Here is a 24,424-nt window from a genome sequence, read left to right on the forward strand (position 1 = left end):
CTTGGGGAAGGACTTTTATTTTTCATTACCACAATACAGTAAATACTTCACCAAAAATATATACAAAAAAAAAAACAAACAAACAAACTACAAAATCCCTTTCAGTCCGTCACCTCGGATCCAGTCGCATCCAGTCCCCGGAGGAAAACCCCGTAGGATTCCGCCGAAACCCTGCTGAGATCAGACCTGTTTCTGGAGTGTGTGTGTGTGCGTGTCCACTGAAGCCGGAATGATTCATTTCCAGACGATTCTTGACGTCTGTATATCCCTCATTATCCTGACTGAGGTTTTTCTGAAGACAAATCGTTCAGTTCTCAGAAGAGTCTCTCAAAGAGTCACGTGACCAAGTTAAATAATAATAATAATAAAAAAAAAAAAAACACACCTAGAAATTACCTAAAACATCCTTTTTCTATCCTCCTCCTCGTACGGTATGTACACGTCATGACAACTTTTTTAAAAAAAACAAACGTTAATGTGCAGTATGTGGAAGTTATGGAAAAAAGTCAGTAATCAGTAATGGAGATGTTAATTATGACAGCTGATGCGTGGGACTGAAAACAATCACGCCGAAAAACACAAAGTTTTTATAAAACACTGCCGAACGCCGGTGCGCTGCGGTCGCTCCCTCGCCCCGTGCGGATTAGCGATGCCCTAAAGTCACAGTGAGGTGAAGGTAAACGCGATAAAAGCAGCACACATCGATACGAAACACAACATCGACACACGGATGCCGTTCACGACACGTTAAACACCGCACAGCTCTGAACACCGACGGGGATGAAGGTGACAGGAGGAGCACACGGGTAAACATGGAGCGCCGGATTCACACGACTGTACAGGAAACATTACACATAAAATAAAAAGGCAACTGAAGATAAAAGTCTGCTGCGAAGGAGCAAAACCTCAGAAATGAGCAGAGAGGCTTGTGGAAGTTCCTCGGCCCTGTTCCTGAATTTTATATAAAACACTGGGCTACAGAGTGGCCTGCTGTAGAGACACGAGACACAGAGCGACACTCGCACCAGGCTTGTGCGAGAGTTAAAAAAAAATCAAAAAAATCACGATAAACTATTTAATCCTCTAGAAAGATGGAGCTTTTCCACCGTTTCAGGTTCGAAGCGAGTAAGAGACGAGTAACAGCATCAGCAGCTGTGTGGTCAGGAACTGCTTGCAGGCAGAGACAATCGCACCCTCGGCTGGGTTTAACATGGTGTAACGTTCACACGGACGACGCTTTCGCGGGTCACCTGCGGCTCGATGTATCTGAACGCGTCCGAGCTTCGATTGGCACAGGAGAGAATGGAGAAGAATAAAACGGTGTATTTCAGTCGCTTTCTTTTTACCCTCATCATAAACATTATTGATGTGTACATTGGTGAGTTGATGGAAGGGGCGGGGCTTCCGCGTGGTGGCGGTGGTTAATATGAGAGGGTTAAAAGAGATTAAAAGAGGAACAGCAGCAGCAGCTGTGTGGTCAGGAACTGCTTACAGGCAGAGACAATCACACGCTCAGCTGGACGCTGATGTTAAGAGTTAATCAAAGTATAACAGAATATTTTTAGTAAAATTCCTTGAACTGGTCATGTAATGGTTACTTTCACCAATGGTCAATCATTCCAGATTCATATGTTGATTGACTCGTCTCCTGTTTTTATCAGGAGGGAAATACAGTACAACTTCTTCTGGAGTATTTCTGTGTCAGAACCCGCTCTAAACGGACTCCTGAGGGAGAAATCGGTTCTTACACAAAGTGTGAAGACCCTCAGGTCCGAAATAATAATAATAATAATAATAATAATAATAATAATAATAATAATAATAATAATGAGAGTAAACATGATGATACGGTGGCAGTGTAATATGGTGTGGAGACATTTTATCGTAAGCCGACTTTGACCTTGTTATGGCCGAACAGGAGAGATTAAAAATGTATAGAAATAAAAGAAGGTGAGGACGAGTGGATTTTTGCAGAAGGCTGCGCTCGGAGCTTCAGTCGACTTTCTTGGAGCGTAGACGGGCCGACTGGAGCAGGTGGCACAGAGCGGGCGTGGCCTGCTGGCAGATGATGGTGAGAGCCTTGCCATGTACCAGCGTCAGCGCCGTCTGGTGGGCAGCGGCCCACACGCGGTACCACGGCCCGTAAAACGGATCGGACACGGCCGGACACAGCATGTTGTTCAGATTCACTTCGGTCACCTGCAAAAGAGCGTGAGACACGTCAACCTGTCTCTCTGAATCGGTTAATTATCTCACAGTGACCTTAAAAATGAGCTTAAAAATATTGGCACCCATAATATTCTGGAACAAATGGTACAAATAAACCTGATCACAAAGTGTTGATTTATTTTCTCTAACAGTAACAGCTCTGACATTACAGCTCAGATATTAATAGAAACCACGTGTTACTGAGAAACCAAACAGAAGTGTAAACTCCTCTGACTGTTATAAAGTGCTGACACTGGAGACTCCTCCTTCTAGAAACAGTACATAAACGCCTCCTTGCACTTTTCTTTGTAAAACAACAGATTTTATGTTTATTATCAATTTTATTTTACACAGAGTCCACTGTACGAATCCCCCATGACCCAGCTGTTGCTATAGAAACAATAACATAGTAGAATGAGTGCATTAATGTTTATAAACAGGTGATTTGTTTTTCAGTGGAAGCTACTGACTGAGCTGCTGCTGTTACAGAGAATTAATCAACACCTTCTGATTTCTATAATGAGCTTATTGCTGTAGTATTGTAAGAGGAAACACACACACACACACACACACACACACACACACACACATACAGGGTGTAGGAAGTGTCATGTGCTTTCCTGGAAGCTGTGAATTTGCAGCGCTGCTAATAAGTCAGGACTTTGTGCTAAAAAAAAGTGATGTAATGAGGAGGAGGAGCATTTACTTAACCTCCTTACTGTGTAGTGCTTTCTCTCTCTCTCTCTCTCTCTCTCTCTCTCTCTCTCTCCCTCCCTCCCTCTCTCTCTCTCTCTCTCTCTCTCTCTCTCCCTCCCTCTCTCTCTCTCTCCTTCTCTACCCCTATCTCTCCCTCCTTCTCTCTCTCTCTCTCCCCTATCTCTCTCTCCTTCTCTCCCCCTATCTCTCTCTCCTTCTCTCTCCCACTCTTTCTCCCTCCCTCCCTCTTTCCTTCTCTCCCCCTCTTTCTCCCTCCCTCCTTCTCTCCCCCATCTCTCTCTCCTTCTCTCCCCCTATCTCTCTCACCTTCTCTCTCCCCCTCTCCCTCTCTCTCTCTCCCTCCCTCTTTCCTCCCCCCTCCTTCTCTTCCCCTCTCTCTCTCTCCTTCTCTTCCCCTCTCTTTCTCCCTCCCTCCTTCTCTCTCCCTCTCTCTGTTCATTGCTTCATTGATCTGTACTTCTGTTTCTGTACTTGTCATCTGAGCAGAAGTGTGATTTGTGTTTTGATCATTTCACAGACATCAAAAGGCTTCATAGTCCCTGTAGAGATAGAGAGAGAGAGAGAGAGAGAGAGAGAGAGAGAGAGAGAGCGGTGGGCAGAGCCCACAAGAGTGACAAGAATGAAGTGTCTCAGAAAGCTGATCTCTCTCTATCACACACACACACGGAAATCTGTCTGCTATCACACACTTCAGATGCCGATATTGTGTGAAATTGAGTTAAATATCAGATACAGGTGTGTGTGTGTGTGTGTGTGTGTGTCGTACCATTCCCAGGCCCTGCAGGAACACAAAATGGTAGAGGAAGAGGATGCCTGTAGATAACAAAGCCCACCACATGTCACATAACGGCTCTGGTTTGTACACACCTGAGAGGAAAATACACAGAGAGGGGGAGAGAGGGAGGGGGGGCAGAGGAGAGAGAGAGAGAGAGAGAGAGAGAGAGTGCGAGAGAGAGGGGGTGGGTCAGAGGGAGGGTTAGATGGGGGGGTTATTTTGTTTTATTCCAAATAATCATCTTACACTGAATTATGCTGAGTCTTTGGGCGGAGAGTATAAAGTGTTTTTTCATGAGGTGGAGATGAGAGCAGTAGAATAAACACAAGATTTGCACAGATGTGTGTAACAGCTGCATCTCAACACTAGATGGCAGACTAACACCGTTACTGTTTACAGCTGAACGGAGCGTCTGAGGTCAAGCTGCACGCTGGGGCTGTTTCCCTGCTCGGTCATTACCGTAAGCAAATCAGCGCACGAGGAAGGGAAATGTGTGTGTCTCCGAGCTCTGGGTGATTAGAGCGGGATTTGCATAAGCTGTGAGTAAACAGGACACTGTGGTAGAGAAGCACATCCTTCTGATCAGATCACTATCTTGTGTTCAGTTTTTTTTTAAAAAAAAAAAAAGCAGAAGTGGGTGTGGCCTAGAGCTCATGTTAGATCATTTTTCCATTAAAAATTTCAGCAAAACTCCAAGAAGAACGCCTGGATTTCTACAGTTCCTCAACTTCAGCTACATGGCTCGAAGCTCTGAGGAACCTTCTGGAAAACTTTCTTCTATAATTTAGAGTAAGCTAGAGGAAATCTCCAAAACTGCAGCATCACTTTAGCGAAATGTTGATGTTTATAACTAGTCACGAAGCCAAGAAGTCCTTTTCATTTTAACGCCTTTTAAAAATTCTAGAAGAATCCAGATGTTTCGTTCATTTTGTCTAATGCCGCAGTTCTGCGTTTGTGACTCCACAAAAGTGAAACATTAGACAAAGCCGAACAAGAAGAACTGTTCCAGCAGGTGATTTTCATATCTGTATCTGCTGTGTTAGTTTAGATCATCATCTATAACGTTCTCGTCCCTTCACCTGGTCATGTGACTCTCACCTCCTTTCCTGAAGAGGTAGATGGGCACCAGGTAGAGCATGGAATGCTGGATGTAGTAGATCTCCTTCTCAAAGGGAAGCTGCGGAGACATTTTAGACACGGTTTCGTTTTAACGAGTTAAAAAAAACAGTGAAAAGTGAATTTTATTTTTTCGCAAAACAATAACACTGAACTAGTTTTTCACTTTATAACTTCAACTCCAGCTCCAGCTTCAGAGACACTGTTCTGACTTGTGGAAGTGCAGCTTCAAAAATATATAAATTGTAGAATAAACAGATGAAGGTGTGTAACGTTCAGACAGGTCGAATTCTTCTCTAATCTATTCCAGCTGAAATGATATGCAAATTCAGGGGCTGCAATCTGATTGGCTGAGCCTCTTTCGAAGGCGCTCTGAATAGGCTGTGTATACTCTGTGCCTGTCGTGTTGCCTAGCAACCAAAGCTTTCACTTAACAATCTGCTAATTAACATGCAACTGCTGTTTAAGGAGTTCGCTTACTATTAGGACAAAGTGAAACTACTGCACACCAAACAGATCTGTAATCTATGGTCTGGGATCTTCATTCAATCATCCGCTGTGAAGAACGCTCATCACTTTATGATATCTCGGTCTGTTACAGAAATCGGGCAAGATTTTTACAGGTTGATGTCATGAGCAAACGGTTGGTGGACATGTGAGTGTCCATTTCCACATCCTCCTCTACAGCTTTTACGCGTGGCTGTAAAGTGGTCAATCAATCGACTGCTAACACGTCCAAACACGATACAGTCCAGAGCCATGAAATGAACTTAATACTGCACTAAATACCAAAAACAAATAAATCACAAGACCTGTCAGGCCCTCAAACAGGTCCAAAATACACAGTACTCTGACTCTATAACTACTAACTAAATAAATACACAGATCAGGCATAACCTTATGACCACCCAGGTAAAGTGAATAACACTGATGATCTCATCATGGAACCTGTTAGTGGGTGGGATATATTAGGCAGCAAGTGAACATTTTGTCCTCAAAGTTGATGTGTTAGAAGCAGGAAAAATGGGCGAGCGTAAGGATTTGAGTGAGTTTGACGAAGGACCAGATTTTGATGGCTAGACGACTGGATCAGTGCATCTCCAAAACTGCAGCTCTTGTGGGGTGTTCCCGGTCTGCAGTGGTCAGTCTCTATCAAAAGTGGTCCAAGGAAGGAACAGTGGTGAACCGGTGACAGGGTCACGGGTGGCCAAGACGCACTGATGCACGTGGGGAGTGAAGGCTGGCCCGAGTGATCCGGTCCAACAGACGAGTTACTGTTGCTCAGATTGCTGAAGAAGTTAATGCTGGTTCTGATAGAAAGGTGTCAGAATACACAGTGCATGAAGGGTCAGGGCTGTTTTGCCAGCAAAAGGGGGACCAACACAATATTAGGCAGGTGGTCATAATGTTATGCCTGATTGGTGTATGCATGTTAAAATATAAACAGAAGATTGTGTTGATTTGATGAAGCTGCAGTCTGAGAAATGTGTGAGATTGTGTTGTGTTGCAGATCTTTGGTGGGAAAAAATAAATCATAAAAGCACATTTTTTACATTTCATGATCCTGTAAAAAAAAAACGGATTCAGAAAATGGGATAAAAAGCGTATGTGTGGATAACATGTTTAAATAAATAAAGTGAGGAATATTGTGGCTCTCAGTCATCTAACATGATCCTGTGTCATGCTTGATAACGTTAACACTGAGCTCTGCTTCTCCACGGACCTGCAGATGAGGAAACATTCCAATCTAAAGAGGTGTGTGTGTTTGTGTTTAAATACTCCTCTTGTCTATTAAGGATAATATCCCTGGATGTGCCTCGTTCCTGTCTCACACACTTTATCCACAATCAAAACCCTTTAAAAGCCTCGTGCCGCTGCGCTGTAAGGTGATGAGTGAGGATAGAGAGTGAGGATACAGAACGAGAAGACAGCGGGTCACGAGGAACGAGGACTGGGGGCAGACAGCGCAGACAAGAAGAGGACTGGCGTATTGAGGCCACTGCCTCTAACACATGCCCTTTCTGAGCTGAACAGTAAATGAAAAAATCTGACTGCAGAATCAGACTGAATTTCTTTCTATCGGAACCTCTCGTTTATCTAACGCTTTCCTACATCTTCATCACATTTATACATATGTGTGCAGTCCAGTGTATTAGTGATCATTATTAACAATCAATCAGCAATAATTTACATATTAAACAACCATCGAGAAATTATTCGGCATAGGAACTGACCTTAAATTACCCGCTGACTCACAGACAGGAGTATTATTATATTTCAATTCATTTTTTTTGTAACAACGAAGAAATCCAGTCACTGCCACATCGACACACTGAACAGATGAGGGTTTAGAAAATAAATAAAGTAGAAAAGAATTTCGCCTCGTTATAAATGTGTCATTTTAATCATCAGAAATATATAAATGCTCCTTCGCTGGTATAGATTCACATATAAATTCACATCAAATCTGTACGTTTCTTCTGGATCGGTTTCTGCCATGTTACTGATTTACGTAAAGAGTAAAGGGTACTCACTAATCTCGTGTTGACGACGGGGAAGAGCAGCGCTAACAGAGCACCGTTCAGCATGTGAACCTGGAGCCTGGAAGAAAGAATACACGTTAATCCGAATTAAAAAAAGTCGATCTGGTGAATGCACCTTTAAACAACAAGCTGCTACATGCGCTTCTGCACATTTTTGTGTCAGTGATCTGCACAGATTTCATTGTCTCTGCATGGGAGCATCATCAAGTTAAGGTAAGCCTTTATTTGTCACATATACATTTTTGCACAGTGAAATTCTTTCTTTACATATCCCCATCCTTGGAGGATTAGGGTCAGAGTGCAGGGTCAGTCATGATGCAGTGCCCCTGGCAGGGAAGGGGGCGGGTGGGGGCCTTGCTCTAGAGCCCAATGGTGGCAGCTTGGCGGTGCTGGGTCTTGAACCCTGATCTTCCATTCAACAACCCAGAGACTTAATCACCTGAGCTACCTCAGCCCCTAGGCATACAATCTGGATCAGGATAAATCAGGAGTTCAGAAAGGGACATTACAGGGTTTATATATTATATATATATATGTATATATGTATGTATGTATGTATGTATGTATGTATGTATGTATACCTGCCCAGTGACTTGGCCTGTGACCGCAGCTGTGGGCTAATACCTGTCTGACACGCAAAGCATCAAGCTGGAATGCAATCTGGCAAAACCTCTGGTTTGTCTAGTTGCCCAAACATAAAAGCAAACTTCTTCAAACTATTTGACTTGCAAACAGGTTCGTACACAAACCTCAAAGGTTCCTTTCACTTACTTCATCAGACTACACAAGAGAGACAATCAAAAAATTTCCACAAACAATATTATTTACTTAGGGTCTTTTGTTTGTGGTGTTTACAGAACCGACCCGAACAGCGTTTACATACAAACAAAACGTCAGACTCGCTTTTGCCTGAGAGACAAAGCAGAATCCCGACTCTGAATCAGTTCTTTCACCTCTGACTTCTTTTTTAAATCTCTGAAACCGTGTGTCATTATTTTGACTTAATATCTTCTTATTTTGAGCAACAAAGTCGTTAGCTTGACTTTGAATCCCATTATTTTGACTTACAAAGTTATTACTTTGCCTTACAAAGTCGGTATTTTTGACTGTTCTGGTCTGGTCGATGAAACGCTGCCCCCTAGTGGACATGCTTACGTCACATACACAGGTACGAAGATGCAGAGCTGTGCTCGGTCACCTCAACCAGCAGAACAGGACAATTAACACGCAGATGCCGACTCCGCCTCCTCTATTACGACTAGCCTCAGACATATCGCATCCCCATGACGATGTGTAGAGCCTCTTGTATCAGACCACACATGGAGGAGTTCTCAGCTTGCACTGGTCAGAAGCTTTGGATCATTAGATTATCAGATTATTACTGATTAACAGCAGCTCAGGCTGTAACATGAACATCAGGTTTATATTAATGCGCTTGTTCTAATATGGTTACTATAGTAATGGCACATCCAATTAGATTACACTCCATGTATGTAGTTAAAGACACAAAGGACGGTGTGTTGGGGGGTGGGGGGAGATATGGGGGTTAAGAAGGAGAAGGAAGAGAAAGAGAGAGAGAGAGAGAGAGAGAGAGAGAGACAGAGAGTATAGGTTAAGGAGGAGGAGGGAGAGCAAGAGAGAGAGAGAGAGAGAGAGAGAGAGAGAGAGAGAGAGAGAGAGAGAGAGAGAGAGAGAGTATAGGTTAAGGAGGAGGAGGGAGAGAGAGAGAGAGAGAGAGAGAGAGAGAGAGAGAGAGGTGGGGGTTAAGAAGGAGGAGAGAGAGAGAGAGAGAGATGATCAGTGAGAACAGGTAGAGGAACTGACTCGTCTCTCAGACGTTTAGAATTAAATCTACACTATAAAGGTGTTTAATAAAACTGAAATACGATCTGATAAAAGTTCAGTATTTAGTTCATTTAATCACAGAATAACCCAAAAGTCCTCACGCTTTTCTCTTTTATTAATTTGCAGCCTCTGTGCAGAAACACTGACACTTTGCCTTTGAAACATTTTTCATATTTAGCACACGCTCACATGGGAAATGCAAACACTCAATTAGCATTTTTTTAATTAACACTAGACTGGAGTCTGGATTACGCCCCTGAGGCGTCCACGTCACCGAGTCGCTGGGGTCAGACCGCGTGTGGGACGCGACATGAGGTGAATCTGTCCATGAGAAGTCTGTGCTCCTGTGAAACTGTACACGTCTCTGAGGAGAGGACCAAATTTCTAAAGTGAAGGAGTGGTTACTCACCTGAACACGACCATGGCTGTTTTACATGGTGGACAGGCCAGCAGAAAGATCTGTGGAAAATGAACAAGAGACAAGATGGACAGTCGTTAGGGGATACAGTGATGGTGGTGTTTACTAGCTTCAGATAAAATTAAACGATGCACAAATTTCCTGACACGATACAATACTTTGTATATTTTGTTTCTACAACAGGGGCAGCACGCTGACTTAGTGGTTAGCACTGTTGCCTCACGACAAGAAGTCCTGGGTTTGAATCGGCAGGGGCCTTTCTGTGTGGAGTTGGCATGTTCTGTCTGCATGGATTTACTCAGGGTACTCGGTTTCCTCCCCATAGTCCAAAAACATTATATACATTAGGTTGATTCTAGGTAATTCTAAATTGCCCGTAGGTGTGTGTGGTTGCCTGTCTATATGTGGACTGGAGACCTGTCCAGGGTGTACCTCTGCTGGGATAGGCTCCAGCAGATCCCCGTGACCCGAATTAGGAATAAAGCGGGTATAGAAAATGGATGGATGTTTCTACAAAACAGTATATTTTGGATGAAGAATACGATTTCAAGAGTCAAGCGAACTCTGTAATAATTCAGAGGATCTGGGAATAAACAAATGTCTCGAATCGTACAGGTGACTTTTTAGAAGATTGAGATTTTGTTGGATCTCTTTTTCCTAAAAACCTCCAATTATTCTGTCATTATTATTAGTGGAGTTAATAAGTAGACCATAAGTTGCACCATTTCACAGTTTCGCAGAAATAAACACAAAATCAAGCAAACTCCGTGATATTTGTCGGAGACAAAGGTCCTCTAAGCAGAGGTCCTCTAACATTCAGGTGTGTGAACATGAGCACAGCATCAGAGGAAGTCATTACATACAGTATGTGTCTCACTGGGATGGGTTTTTAAAGAAGAATCCTTAAAAAAATGTGCAAAATCTCAAAATTTGTAATGATACAACAGCCAAATTAAGCGTTTTTGCCACATGAATCACAAAAAAATCCTAAATTTTACTGAATTTTTAATACTACTACTACTACTATCATCATAGTATAGCCAAAGGAAAAAACAAAGCCGATGCAAATCATTTTATGTAGGCATCAAATAAATAAATAAATAAATAACTAACAGACCACCTGGACTCCACCAGTTCATCTACAGTCTGATCTCATGTTTCTCGATTTAACAGAATGATTCAGGGCCAAACTCTCCCAGCAGACTGGGATCAGAGTTCCTCAAACAGCATACGCCAACCATCTGTGACCATCAGCGGGGAACGAGTCGCGCCGAGCCGCTGACATGGCACCGAATATCACACCGTCAGACGGGTCATTTACACGTCCTCCAATAAACAGGAGCGAGGTGAAAGGTCAGACAGCGTGAGAAGGTTTTGTGCATAGAATTCCACCACACACACACACACACTCTTTATACGGATCCAAAATAGACACGATCTACATTCATCTCCAAGTTGATCATGATCATGATCATCCAAAGTTACATGAACACACGGCATAGGGTTTGTTCTCCGATTAAACTCGCCTGATCATTAAACACAACACACAGTTTGTGAAAGTCACTCGGCTTTACATAATCGATGGAACAAGAATGCTCTGGTCGTTAAAAATAACATACAACACGCAGGTTATCCGTCTGTGTAACAGACATACGACACCGTTATACACGTCATCATCTAAAGTTACTGATGTTTAAAGCCCGGTGTTTGAAGTTCTGGAGAACGTTAAATGTTAGTAAAGTCGATTCATCTTCCCTGCTTAGTGTGCCTGATAATTATCTTTAAACAATACAAATCTTTAACGTGAGCTTTGCATCATCGTGACTCCACACACACACACACACACACGTAAGTAAACGGACACAGTGTTTACACAGCTATTATTCTTCGATTTAACGGTTTGTATGAGGATTACACACCTATAACTAGAGCGATCGCCTGTTTACTCGATTCTCACTCAGATGTTTACACTAAATGATTATTAACAGATTATCAGGCTGCATGGAAACGTTGCCAACGAGCTGCTGAGCTGAACTCTTACTGTACTGTACAGCAGCTCACTGTATTCAAAACACTGCAGGGGTTTCAGACATGCAGCCTGGAGATATGGAAAAAGTGAAAGGCGGCAGCTAGTTAAACCGGTCTGCTGCAGCCACCGATCCGGGCGTGACCTACAGAGCACGCTCCGGAGGGACGCTGGGATAGAGATACACAAAACTATACAGAAAGCTATGGATATGAAAAGATTTGGAAATGATGATGAAAAGAAAAGTATAGTTTAAAAAAAAAAAAAAGAAAAATCACACGACTTTTCAGACCCGGATCACAGATACCGACTGTTTTCCATGGATCCTGATAAGAAACCGGCTGTTATCAGTTGTAAAGATAAGAGAGTTATTCGAGTCTCGTCACACAAATATTAGTCCAGGTCTCCGAGAGCCAAAATTCATTCTTTTGGTTCATTTTGCTATTTGCTTTGGTTTTGTTCCAGGCTACAAATAATTAAACAAGCCAAACAAATAAATAAAATGTTGGCTGAAGAGCTGAAAAACATCCACGCAAAACTCTAAGCTATACCGAGTGAAAAGAATTACCTGAACACACCGGAGAGGACATTAATAATTAACGAATAATATCAATGATTAGTTTTAAGCGTCACATCCAGAGTTAATTTTTATCTTTCTGTTTTCTCCAGAACTCATCATGTTTCTGCAGTGCTACAGCTCTGTGCTTTTGCTCAGTTAATAGCCCAAAACATGAGGCATGTATGATTCCTGCCGGGAGTCGATTCAGAGTCGGTTCACATTCTCAATTCAGATTCGGTCAGAGGTATCTGGCTCAGGATTTCGGTCTACACCCGAATGCGACTTCTAAAACACAAAACACACCAGATTTCGATCATATTTGTGAGAAAGCACACTCAGAGGGTGTGGCTGAGAGCGAGAGAGCGAGATGAATAACAGGAAAAGGAGCAAAAAAAAAGAAAAAAGAAAAAAAAAAGGACTTTCTCTTTCTCCTTCAGCCTGACAGTAAATATCATTCTCCAGGGTGAGGCAGATGAGAACAGGATGTGACCCATTAGGTAACAGGAAGAAACTGAGTCACTCTCATTCATTCTCCTTCTCAGGCTCTGGTGCGAAAAAACAGTTCAATCTTATGGCTTTTATTCGCACTAATGGATGGAGGGATAATGAGGAAATTGTTCCATTAATGTTAATTATGTCAAGCGTTGTCCAGAAATGGCGTCTAAGCTGCAGTTTGATGCAGAAAGTCAGTGAGGTGTTGAATTTACACAACAGCCAATAGCGTAGGAGAACATTACGCCCCCCATCCCCATCCGAACAGTAGCTTAGTGAGCTAGCTATAAACAGAAAGATTAGAGAGAGCCTCAAACTCCTCCCACTTCCCAAACCTCTCCCTCTTCATAAACTCATCTACATTCATATTTGTGGCATTTGGCAGACGCTCTTATCCAGAGAGACGTACAAGAGTGCTTCGAAGTCTCCCTCCCTCCCTCTTCACAAACCCCTCCCACTCTTCTCCAACCCCTCCCTCTGCTCAAACTCCAACCATTTTTCCCCTCCAAATAAGTGATGCATGTGAAGGGGATCAGTGAACAGGAAGACAACACAACACATAACGTCAAACCTTGTTAAGCCACACCTCCTGGATGGAAGTGGGGCATATATAGTTCTAGAGAGCATTAAATTATAGTCTGTGTAATAAAATTTATGCAACCTGGAAAAACATCTATATAAGTACATTGGGAATGGGGCGGAGTCATCCTGTAATAAACTCCGCTCACCATCACAGGATTAAGTTAACCAGTCTGCACTGATGCCTTGCTGTAAGATGACACGTGGACACCGAATCAGAGTCCCAGAGCAGTTTTTTCCTCCAATTTGTCACCCAAACTAAAGTTCTGTGTATCAAAGTTTCCAGAGAAACAAGATATTTTGTGGGAAACCGAAAACTTTTATCAGCTCTGGAAGCACAGCGTAATTGTCCTTACATGGTCCATCAGATCGAATCTGTGTGTCAGATTTATCAGCTTAAATTTATTCCACTTTTCTTTCTAAAGTTACTGAATAAACTCCCAGGAGTTCAACAAGGTGTAAAGATTAATGAACATGTTCCGCACGGGTGAAACTGGAAACCCAACATATCCTCATTTAATAAATCTGCACTTGAAAGCTAAAAGTGCAGTGGTGTAAAAGTGCACTGCCCAAGAAATTAAACCTGGACTGGGTTTTGATTTATTTTCAGTCATTCTCATGATGACGGTATTTCCGTACAGTAGCTGGACATGAAACTGCTCATTGTTCAGAGGTTTGGATTAGTTTCTCCTCTTCTGCTTTTCCTTTTCACTTCTCTTCCCCAACAGATAAAAACACCTCTTCTGATGTCAGTTACACCAATTACCTCAAGTCAGTGATGTCACTTCCTGCTTCTGTTCCTCTCACACCATAAGGCGGCGCTCTGCCACCGTGACGAGTACAGAGACACGGCCCTCTCTATTTCATTTTCATTTCTTATAAGTAAAGTCTTTGTTTTCAAACTTATGTTGCGTAGCTAAAATAGATAACATCATGACGCTAACTCTAACTCTTTAGGGGGGAGGAGCTTGGTGTATGTGTTTAACTGTTAGAGACCTATTTCTCCTGAATCTTACTTACTGAACCGTTAACTATTCAATCTGCACATCCTTCCTCTCGATTTAGCAGCTTTCTTGTTAATTTTGCATTGAACAGTTTGTTAAAACTCGTAATAAACCCATTAGCTTCAAAAGGAACCCAAAAGGAACCAAAACAGGAAGAAAAAACAATGCGAAGGAAAAATCTGTCTTAGGTTTTTTTTCCCCCCAAAATGCAATAAAAGGCTTTGACGCTCAGTCTGAATAAAGTGGCACAAAATTCAGCAAAACTTGGGACTAAGTAATGTTCCTGTGCAGGCTTCTTCTTCTTCTTTATCCTCCGTGACAAAGGCGAGGCACTCGACAGAAACTTGTTGCCACGGTGACGTCTGAGGGGTTTTTTTTTGGGCAGCAACTCCAAGCCTTTAGGGTTTCCTTTCATTTTATTTATTTATTTTTTTTAAAACCTGTTCGGGACAATTGAATTGTTAGCGGAGGTTCTTTTCGTTTTCGTTCACGATCAAAACAAACCTAGATACTTAAGTAAATAAAAAATAATAATAATAATAAATCACAAGACCAGTAACACAACCTTTCCCCCAGACTCCTGATTGTTTAGAGAGACGCGAGTGGAGGATTTGAGGACGAGGTTGTGTTCTGTGTCTCTCGAGTTCAGAGCGAACACAGAGTCGATATAAAGCCCGAGGGCACAAAAGCAGGAGGAAGGAAACAGCAGCCTGCCTTTCAGCACGAGGTTCTCTGTTGCTGTGCCTCGACTGCAAATAGACGCGTGCAGAAAACCTGGTTAAAATCCCCCCCCTTCCTGACCACCAGGAAGTGTTCCTTCACATATTAGTTATTTGACTCTGAACCAACCCTTTGTATCACCCTGATTGCACTCTTGCTTCCTTACCCGTTTTATGCTCTTTTTTTGCACCCCCCCCCCAGATAAAAAAAAAACATCACTGGGGTTTTATTGGCGGTAAAAGTGGGCATGTTGTTGTTCCTGTAGCTACATGTGCAGTGAGGTGGAAGCGTTTATTTCCGTGTTGTTGACTTGTGCATGATAAAAGTTGCCAGTTTAACAAATCACACGAACAGAAAAGTGATGGACAGAGTAAGAACAAGCAGAGCTTACATCTGTCTAGAGGTTGTTACCACCTCCGAGCAGTAATAACACAAAAAAAAAAAAAAACCCTGCAAGACTCAACTCGGAATTTCTACTCAGGAAGTGATGTCAGATCAGAGCGGCGGCTCACAGCATCACCACAAACACAGCAGCTCTGCTTCTCTTTATCTGATTCCCAGTGTATTTACACACATCAGATTTAGATCCATCAGCATACAGACATGTTCACTTATTACATCATTAACACTGACTCTACACTTCACTGCCCTGAGGGAAATCTTTAATATCATAAAGGTGATCACATTTTAGTGATGATTCCCCCCCACCTCCCCACCTTCTACCATCACAGAACAGATAATAATACATTAACAAACAAACAGCATTTAATTATGGACATTCAAAGCCTCACTGATGTATTGTTTGTGTTTGACATCATTGTTCTGGATCCACAAACAATCCTCACAACGTACAACAATGAATTAGCCTTTTATTTCTCAACAAAGACGAGTCTGGTGTTCCTTCTCCTTTTCCTCCTCCTCCTCCTCCTCCTCCTCGCTGTACACAATGAACCACTGAGTCAGACATCAGGCTGTAGAGTTACACACTGAACAGTGTGTGTGTGTGTGTGTGATAGCATTATGAAGAGTCCGAGACATAAAAGTCTGACTAAAGATCAAACAGTGACGTGAGTCTTTATGAAGTTAAACACACACTCGCATGACTGACTAGTTGCCACAGAGGATCATCTGGTCCGCTCATTAGACACAGCACAGGTTTTATTCCGGATATCCTTCCAGATCCATCCATCAATCCATTTTCTATACTCGCTTTAATCCTAATTAGGGTGACGGGGATCTGCTGAAGCCTATCCCAGCACACATTGGGCGAAAGGCAGGGGTACACCCTGGACAGGTCGCCAGTCCATCACGGGGCCCACACATATAGACAGACAACCACACACACTTACTCCTATGGGTGATTTAGAATTACCAATCAACCTAATGTACATGTTTTTGAACTGTGGGAGGAAACCGGAGCACCCGGAGTTAACCCACCCAAGCATGGGGAGAACATGCAAACTCGAACCCAGGACCTTCTTGCTGTGAGTCAACCATGCTAACCACTACGCCACTGTGCTGCCTCCTTCCTGATGCAACCTTTCCAATTTACCCGGGCTTGGGACCGGCACGGAGAGTTGCCACAAGACTTGCAACTTTAAATCACTTAATTACGATTGTGCAATAATGAAACTTTCCACACTCGGGATGAAGGAAGTGAATATAGATCACGACTCTCAGACACCAGAGTCACATCAGCGTTCACCAAACCCCAACATTTCACACATCACTTATAAACATGTACCATGACTTTGGTCTTTCCCCAAAATATTACTTAGTAAACAGTAAACAGATCATCCACATGAAGGAAAACCATGAGGAAAATTTCTAATGTTCTAACTTCTATCTAAAAAACAAAAAACAGTAAATGTTAATAACTAATAATAATTAAAGACTAATAATACTAACTAATAATATACGGTAGATTTAAAAAAAACAAAAACAAAATCTAAATTTGAGATAAAAACAAAAGATGAATATTCCTAAAGAAAAATCACAAACATAAGAGCATAAATTTAGATGAATAATTTATTATAAAATTCCAGTACTGCTCTCAGGAGATGTAGGGATGATTTAGCATTTTAAATAAATAAATAAATAAATAAAAAACAAAACCTGACTGTGTGTTCATGTGGACATTGTGCCTGAGATGCATATACGAATTGCATAATTGTGTCAGCTTTTAAAACTACAAGATATTATGTATAAGTTTATATATAAATTGGAATATTCTCTGACTCTGTTGACGTGTTTGAGGTTTTAAATAAATCAGTATTCGCAGTACTGTCAGTGAGATTAGTCATAAAGGTGAGTAAAGGTTAACAAAATCAGGTAACAAAGTCTCCGAAACCCAAACCATGACATCCAACACCTTTGAATCCCCGACACAATAGAAGACGTTTAGAACGTTAGCATTTCATATCCTAGAGAAACGACAGAAGACGACGCAGTAGAAGCCAGAAATGAGCTCAGAGTCAGAAAGGTTCTACTTTGAAACGTATTAAAAAGTGAAACATGAAACTTTTCGATCGTTTTCACTGAAATTCCGTGTAAAAAATTTAATCTCTGAAAGTCTGCTGTTCGTACAAGTGACTAGCGCAACATAGCTTGCAAGCAAATTAATCAGAAGTAAAATATGTAAATAACTGTTTACTGTTAGCCAAAATTTTTCTAAGCTAATTTATATTAGCTTTGTGAATCAAGGCTAGTCTATCCAGGCCAGGAAAACAGGCTAGCTTTAATAATCGTTCTTTCAGAAGTCTCACCGAGTTAAAGGAGACACACATCGTCAACTAGCTACAGCGCTAACTATGCTAAATGTGTAGCATGAGTAAGTGATACGACGGTCAATATTTTTTCCTATAGAATGACCGGATGTGAAACAGAGCTTGTGTGAGTGATGTGAAGCAAACAGCTGAAGATGATGAGACCTTTGAGAGGTCTGGATTGGCGCTGAAGTGTAGATATGACAAAACTGTAACGATCTACAGTTACGCAAGTACTCTGCTGCTTAGCATTTACACAAGCAGCCACAGGAAGTGGAGCCATAACAGCGCTTGGAGTGACCTGAAAAGCCTTGCCTCATCCTTTCTCTCGTTTCATTCGTGGTCCTGAGAAAACGACGTCGCCTTTCCTCTGGCAACGGACACCGATGTTCCCGAGTGAATACAAGGAACCGTGCCAGGAGATCCTCATTGCTCTGGCACTGGGGCCTTAAACTTGGCATCGTCTCCGCTCAATCCTGCCAACTGTCCTGACTCACGTCCGGTCTGTGGGTGGTGCTGTAGTGCACGAGAGCATGCGATGATACACGTGGACAAGAAGCTTTTATTGTCATTTCGATCATATAAAGCTGACGCTGTACGCAGTGAAATGAAACAACGTTCCTCCAGAAGCCTCATAGTCAGTATGGTGCAAAAAAGAGAAAAGCATGAACACATATGACAGCAGCAATAAAGTCTGATGTGTAAAAAAAAAAGAGCATAAAAAGGGTAAGGAAGCAAGAGTGCAATCAGGGTGATGATACAAAGGGTTGGTTCAGAGTCAAATAACTAATATGTGAAGGAACACTTCCTGGTGGTCAGGTGCATTTTTTTAAATCATTTTATTTCAGTGAGCAGTTAGTTACAGTCTGCCGGTAAATTTCACGATCTGAAGCTGGACCATTTCTTCCCCACCAAGACATGATCATACTGAATTATTATCATCCACAAATGAAATTGCTGGATGACCTGCTGCTTCCTCCGAGATTCTGTAGCATGTAACTGATGCACACTGCACTATCCCATAAAGCAATGGGGCATCAAACCCAGCAGGAGGCCTGGTCTGCCCTTTTTAAGTGGAAATGCTAAAATTGTTAAACCTTGTACTTGTATAACAGCACCTGAGTAAAATGTTAACTTCTTGTATGTTAAAAAAAAAAAAAAAAAAAAATTACAGTTGTCAATGACGACATCATCGGTCACATGACCATGCTAACACAGCAGCTGTAGTATGTCCTGATCAGTATGTACTGAATCAACGACAGATCAGTAGGTGCTGGATCAAATGTGGTAGGTACTGAATCAAATGTGGTAGGTACTGAATCAAGTGCTGTAGGTACTGAATCAAACGCAGTGAGTAATGAATAATATCATGATATGAATAATATCATGCTGAATCAAATGCAGTATGTACTGAATCAGATGCTGTAGGTACGGAATCAATTTCTGTAGGTACTAAATTAAATGTAGTAGGTAATGAATAAAATGCTGTAGGTAATGATTTAAATGCAGAAGGTACTGAATCAAATGCAGAAGGTACTGAATCAAATGCAGTAGGTACTGAATAAAATGGTGTAGGTACTGAATCAAACGCAGAAGGTAGTGAATCAAATGCAACAGGTAATGAATACAATGTTGTAAGTACTGAATCAAATGCGGCAGGTGCTGAATCAAATGCAGTAGGTACTGAATCAAATGCAGTAGGTACTGAATCAAATGTAGTAGGTAATGAATCAAATGCAGTAGCTACTGAATCGAATGCAGTAGGTAATGAATAAAATGGTGTAGGTACTGAATCAATGGTAGGTAATGAATCAAATGCAGAAGGTACTGAATCAAATGCAGAAGGTACTGAATCAAATGCAGTAGGTAATGAATCAAATGGTGTAGGTACTGAATCAAATGCAGTAGATAATGAATCAAATGCAGTAGGTACTGCATCAAATGCAGTAGATAATGAATCAAATGCAGTAGGTACTGAATCAAATGCAGTAGGTACTGAATCAAATGCAGTAGGTACTGAATCAAATACAGAAGGTACTGAATCAAATGCAGTAGGTAATGAATCAAATGGTGTAGGTACTGAATCAAATGCAGAAGATAATGAATCAAATGCAGAAGATACTGAATCGAATGTGGCAGGTGCTGAATCAAAAGCAGTAGCCACTGAATCAAATGAAGAAGGTACTAAATCAGATGCAGTAGGTAATGAATCAAACGTGGTAGGGTACTGAATCAAATGCGGGAAGTGCAAAATCAAATGCGGCAGATGCCGAGTCGAATATGGCAGATGTTGAATCATACTCAGTAGATACTGTACAGAATATGTGATTTTGGATGTACGCCTGAACTATTAAACAGATTTTAATATCTGTATTTAATTATTAACTAACATTTAATCATGAAACACTTCACTGGAACTGTGGCAGTTAAATCCTGGCGTATTGCACAGATGGAAATGACTTGATTTTGTCCTCTCTCCCAGTTACAGCCCATGATTTAAGGCTGAGATTTTGGACTGGAGAGGAATGTGTGGTTGCGATGATTAAACACTTGGCTAGAAAGTAAAACAAATGTGTTGTAGTGTGAACAAATACTTCCTCTTCTGCTTCATCTTCTCCCCGAGGAACCTTCTCTGTTCCGGTATCTCTGCTTACGCAAGAGGCGTGTCTCAAACGCTTCTCCCAGAAGACACATGGACGTGTGGTTACTTTTATATGAACTAAAATATGAAGGAAGACCAAGCCTTGGAAGAAATAGACGTTTTGCATAAACTTTGCTAAAAGCATGTCATTTACATGAAGCTTTCTTAACCACGGTGCCTCTAGACTAATTTTCAATGAAAATTTATATGCATTTGACAAAATGATAGGATATTTATTCAATTACACACAAATAAGTTCATCGCAAAAAAAGGCATTAGAATTATTAAGAATTCTACAAATGATCCTTAACAGAGATGATTCGAGACTTTGGTGTCTTTCCCAAAACAATACCAAAACCTCAAGCACCATCTGATACCGATATTCATATACAATATTTAAACTATTATTATTTTTTACAAATAACTGTTTTAAAACTACATTGGCTGATCTTTTTAGGAAGTCCTTCCCTTAAAGGAAAAACCAATCAGTTTGCACGACTTGCACCAAAACGCAACCTCTGACAGGGCGATGTATAAACAGAATAAAATCAATAAAGCAAAATAAAACGCACTGAAGTCACTTTAGCTGTAAACCGAACATTTTCTCCAAATCCAATTTTTTTCTACTTATTACAGAATCGGATGATCAGCTGAAGGAGACGATATTTTGTTGGTTTATCCTAAAAAAAATGAGCACTGACTTTATAGTGACGTGGTGTGGTGTATTTTCTCTGTGTGTGTGTCCCGTTCAGCGGGTTTATTTAAAGCACTTAACCAAAACACAGTTCATGTTTAACATACACAAATGATGTTTGTGCCCCTCGACTCTTCTTCTAAAGCTGCTTTCTGAGAACTGGGGCCCCGATATTTCTGGCTGCAGAACTATTTCCCAACTCAGCACTGACAACTGGGTGTTTTCTATTGCACTTGCTTGCCCCCCCCACACACACACACACCTCCCTCGGTGAAGTGTTCTCATCCGGTTCTAATCAAACTAACACAGCTCGATGGCAGTGAGCCAATGATTTGACTCTGAATCGAATCCCTGAAGTGAACCACTGCATGCCTTGTGTGTTTTTCAGTAGACTGCTGATTTGAGTCAAAAGCACCAATGAACAAGAGAAAACTAAAGCTGGATGTGACACACAAAATCTTTACACCTGATTATTTATATAATTACCAAGCCATTAACCGAGCAAAATTTTGTCTGATTTCTCTTCTCTCTTGGTGAATATTAGTTCATGGTTTCCTTCGTCATATTTCCGAACAGCGTTTAATTACAAACTACGAGAAACCAAATTTCATGAATACAATTTTCTTGGGCTAGTAAAAACAAAGTTGTTTTATTCCCCTCTGTGTGTAGAGAACCATCGCAGTGACGAACCTTCAGGCTGCTGTGTTTTCATCACACACACAAAACACAGAGCTCCAATATTCACTCGCTCTCGGCTGCTGGATCTTTTATATCTTGTATTCTGTGGAAATGGACTGATACTCTAGCTTTTTTTTTTTTAAACATTGATTTTTTTTATTAGTTTAAATATTATTATTATTGTACATTACTTTCTGCCTTTTGTTTGACTATTTTCAGACTATAAACCAGTTATATGAGCGATAATATTTATTTATTTATTTATTTAGTATTTGCTATTCTTTATAACATTATTATTACATTTTATTTATTTATTTATTTTTACTTCACACAGTTTAGCACTTTGAGCTTATTTTTTACTTTGTTTCATTACTTTTATTTTTTTACTTCATTCTGTAAAGCAGTTTCAGTTATATGAAGCAATAACTGATATTATGATTCTGATATGAATATAAATTATTATTATTAATAATAATAATAATAATAATGTTATTATTATGAATCATATTTTTATTATTAATAATAATTATATAATAATAATGAAAAATTACTATTATGTAATAAATAAAAATAATAATAATAATAATAATAATAATAATAATAATAAATCCACTTGGATTGACTTATTTTCCCATTTTATCTAAATTCACTGTAAAACTCCGACTTGCATAAAATAACAAAAACAACAATATAACCAGGTAATTATTTTTCTTTTCTCTTATGCTGCAATCTTCATCATTTTCTCGTTCAGCTTAAGTAATGACAGATGGTTTATGTGACATTACTTAAGGTTTCATTGTTTACTTCTTATACTTCATTATATAAAACACTGAAGAATCACTTGGGGAAAATAAAATACGTGTGATTAATAAAGTAAACTAAACGTCCCCTCACCTGTATCATGGTGACCACGTGACAGGGGTTCAGCAGGTAGATAACTGTTTTGGTGGCGAACTTGAAGCCCACTTCGACCCCGAACGTGATGCAGAGGGCAGCGAGCAGCAGGTTCTTGCCCAGACTGTCCTCTTTGTGCCTGCGCGTGTCCCTCACGGCCTCCCGGTGCGCCTTCGACACGTTGATGTTGCGCGCGGAGATGATCACCTCGGCCAGGGACAGCAGCACGAACACCAGGCTCTCGCACGCGCGCTGCCGCGGCGGCAGGAAGGCGGCGCACTCGGGCCCCCCGTTCCCCTCGAACCGGGGGTCCACACCGCCGTACATCCAGTCCAGCAGGCTGTAGATGTTGTAGCGGGACATGTTCCTCTTCTCGTATTGGAACAGGTACGAACAAGATGGAAGGAACGACAGGACGCCGACTTCGTGACGGAACATGAACAGCGGTGGGCTCCGGTGTTCCTGGTGCGCGAGCGGCGAGTAGTGGGGAAAGCTCGATATTTGTGAGAGCCTAGCTAAGCTACGGCTAAGCTGGCTAACAAGCTACGACGGCTACCGTTAGTTCAGCCGTAAAGCTGTGCTCGCTTCATCCGAGTTCTCTTGTTTCGTTCGCGTCTTTACGACATTACAACACGACCCGACGTCGTCGTGCTCCGCGAGCACTGCGCGCGCACTCCCCTGTCGGCGCTCACGCGAACAAAAACAGAAGGCTCTGGCTAACTAACTAGCTTCCTAATGTGTGAATGGACTCCAGCTGAAATAAATATCTAAACCTGCTACCTACTGCAGAACCCTGGGAGATCCTGCCTCCACCCTGCCTCGCAGATCTTGCAGAAATGTGTGCAGCTCGTCCAACACACACACACACACACTGAGCAATAATTAACGAATGAACAGGCAACTATGCCAGAGAGAACGTCACGAGCTTGCCGGGATTCGGGGAGGTAATTACGTGATAGTGTGCGCGTGTCCCCGGTTCTGCCTTCTTTTCGCCCCCCAGCCAGCAGATCCCCCCACACACAGATCCTCCGAAAACCATCTCCACTTGCATTATTCTTCCTCCAACCCACCCAGCACGCGAGCACAACGGTCACGCCCCCTTTTCCACGATGATTGGCTGATGCGGAAGATACAGATCAGCCGCTCGCGGCGAGTGACCACGCCCACCTGTGCAAATTGTCTACTGTTAACCCTTTGTTCGCCGCAACATTGTTTTGACCTTCGTTGCTGTTACTTTGTGGCTTTAAGTTTTGGTGTGGAAAGGAAGGCGAGAACGAAATAGTAAATAATTAAGTAGACAGGGAGTAAATAAACAGTCAGAAAAGAAGGAAGTGAGAAAGCAGTCTGGAAGGAAGGAAGTAAATAAGTAAGTAGGTAAGAAGTATGGCATGAAGGAGAGAAGGGAGGAAGTGAAGGGTAAGTGAGAATGGAGCTAAAACATGGAGGTGAGCAGATAAATGAGTATAAAGTAATTAGGAAGGATGGGAAGAATGGAGGATGTAGGTACAAGGTAAGTAAGAAGTATTTAAGGAAGGAATGTACAGGTAAGGAATGAGGGAAGAAAATTAATAGGAAGTAAGTAAGAAATGTGTTAGGGGAAAAGGGAATAGATAGAAAGCAGGTAAGTATGGAGGGAAGGAAGGAAGGGAGGATGGAAGAAAGAAAGAAAGAATGGATGGATGGAAGGAAGAAAGGGTGGATGGAAGTAGCAAGTAACTAAGGAAGTACAAAGTAAGAAAGTAAGTAAATA

The 24,424-nt window shown here is 41.6% G+C and overlaps 1 protein-coding gene across 1 annotated transcript; it reads right to left on the bottom strand.

Moving 5' to 3' along the window:
- Positions 1-23,730, bottom strand: LOC131369388 (transmembrane protein 164). Its single transcript, XM_058416009.1, has 6 exons — positions 22,675-23,730; positions 9,614-9,663; positions 7,351-7,417; positions 4,799-4,877; positions 3,692-3,792; positions 1-2,199 (listed from the first exon to the last, which is right to left on the bottom strand). The coding sequence occupies exons 1-6, from the start codon at positions 23,110-23,112 to the stop codon at positions 1,993-1,995; spliced, it is 942 nt and encodes a 313-aa protein (XP_058271992.1). The 5' UTR covers positions 23,113-23,730; the 3' UTR covers positions 1-1,992.
- Between the last annotated feature and the right edge of the window lie 694 nt (positions 23,731-24,424).

This window comes from Hemibagrus wyckioides, linkage group LG18 (assembly GCF_019097595.1).
Source record: "Hemibagrus wyckioides isolate EC202008001 linkage group LG18, SWU_Hwy_1.0, whole genome shotgun sequence".
Classification (NCBI taxonomy): domain Eukaryota; kingdom Metazoa; phylum Chordata; class Actinopteri; order Siluriformes; family Bagridae; genus Hemibagrus; species Hemibagrus wyckioides.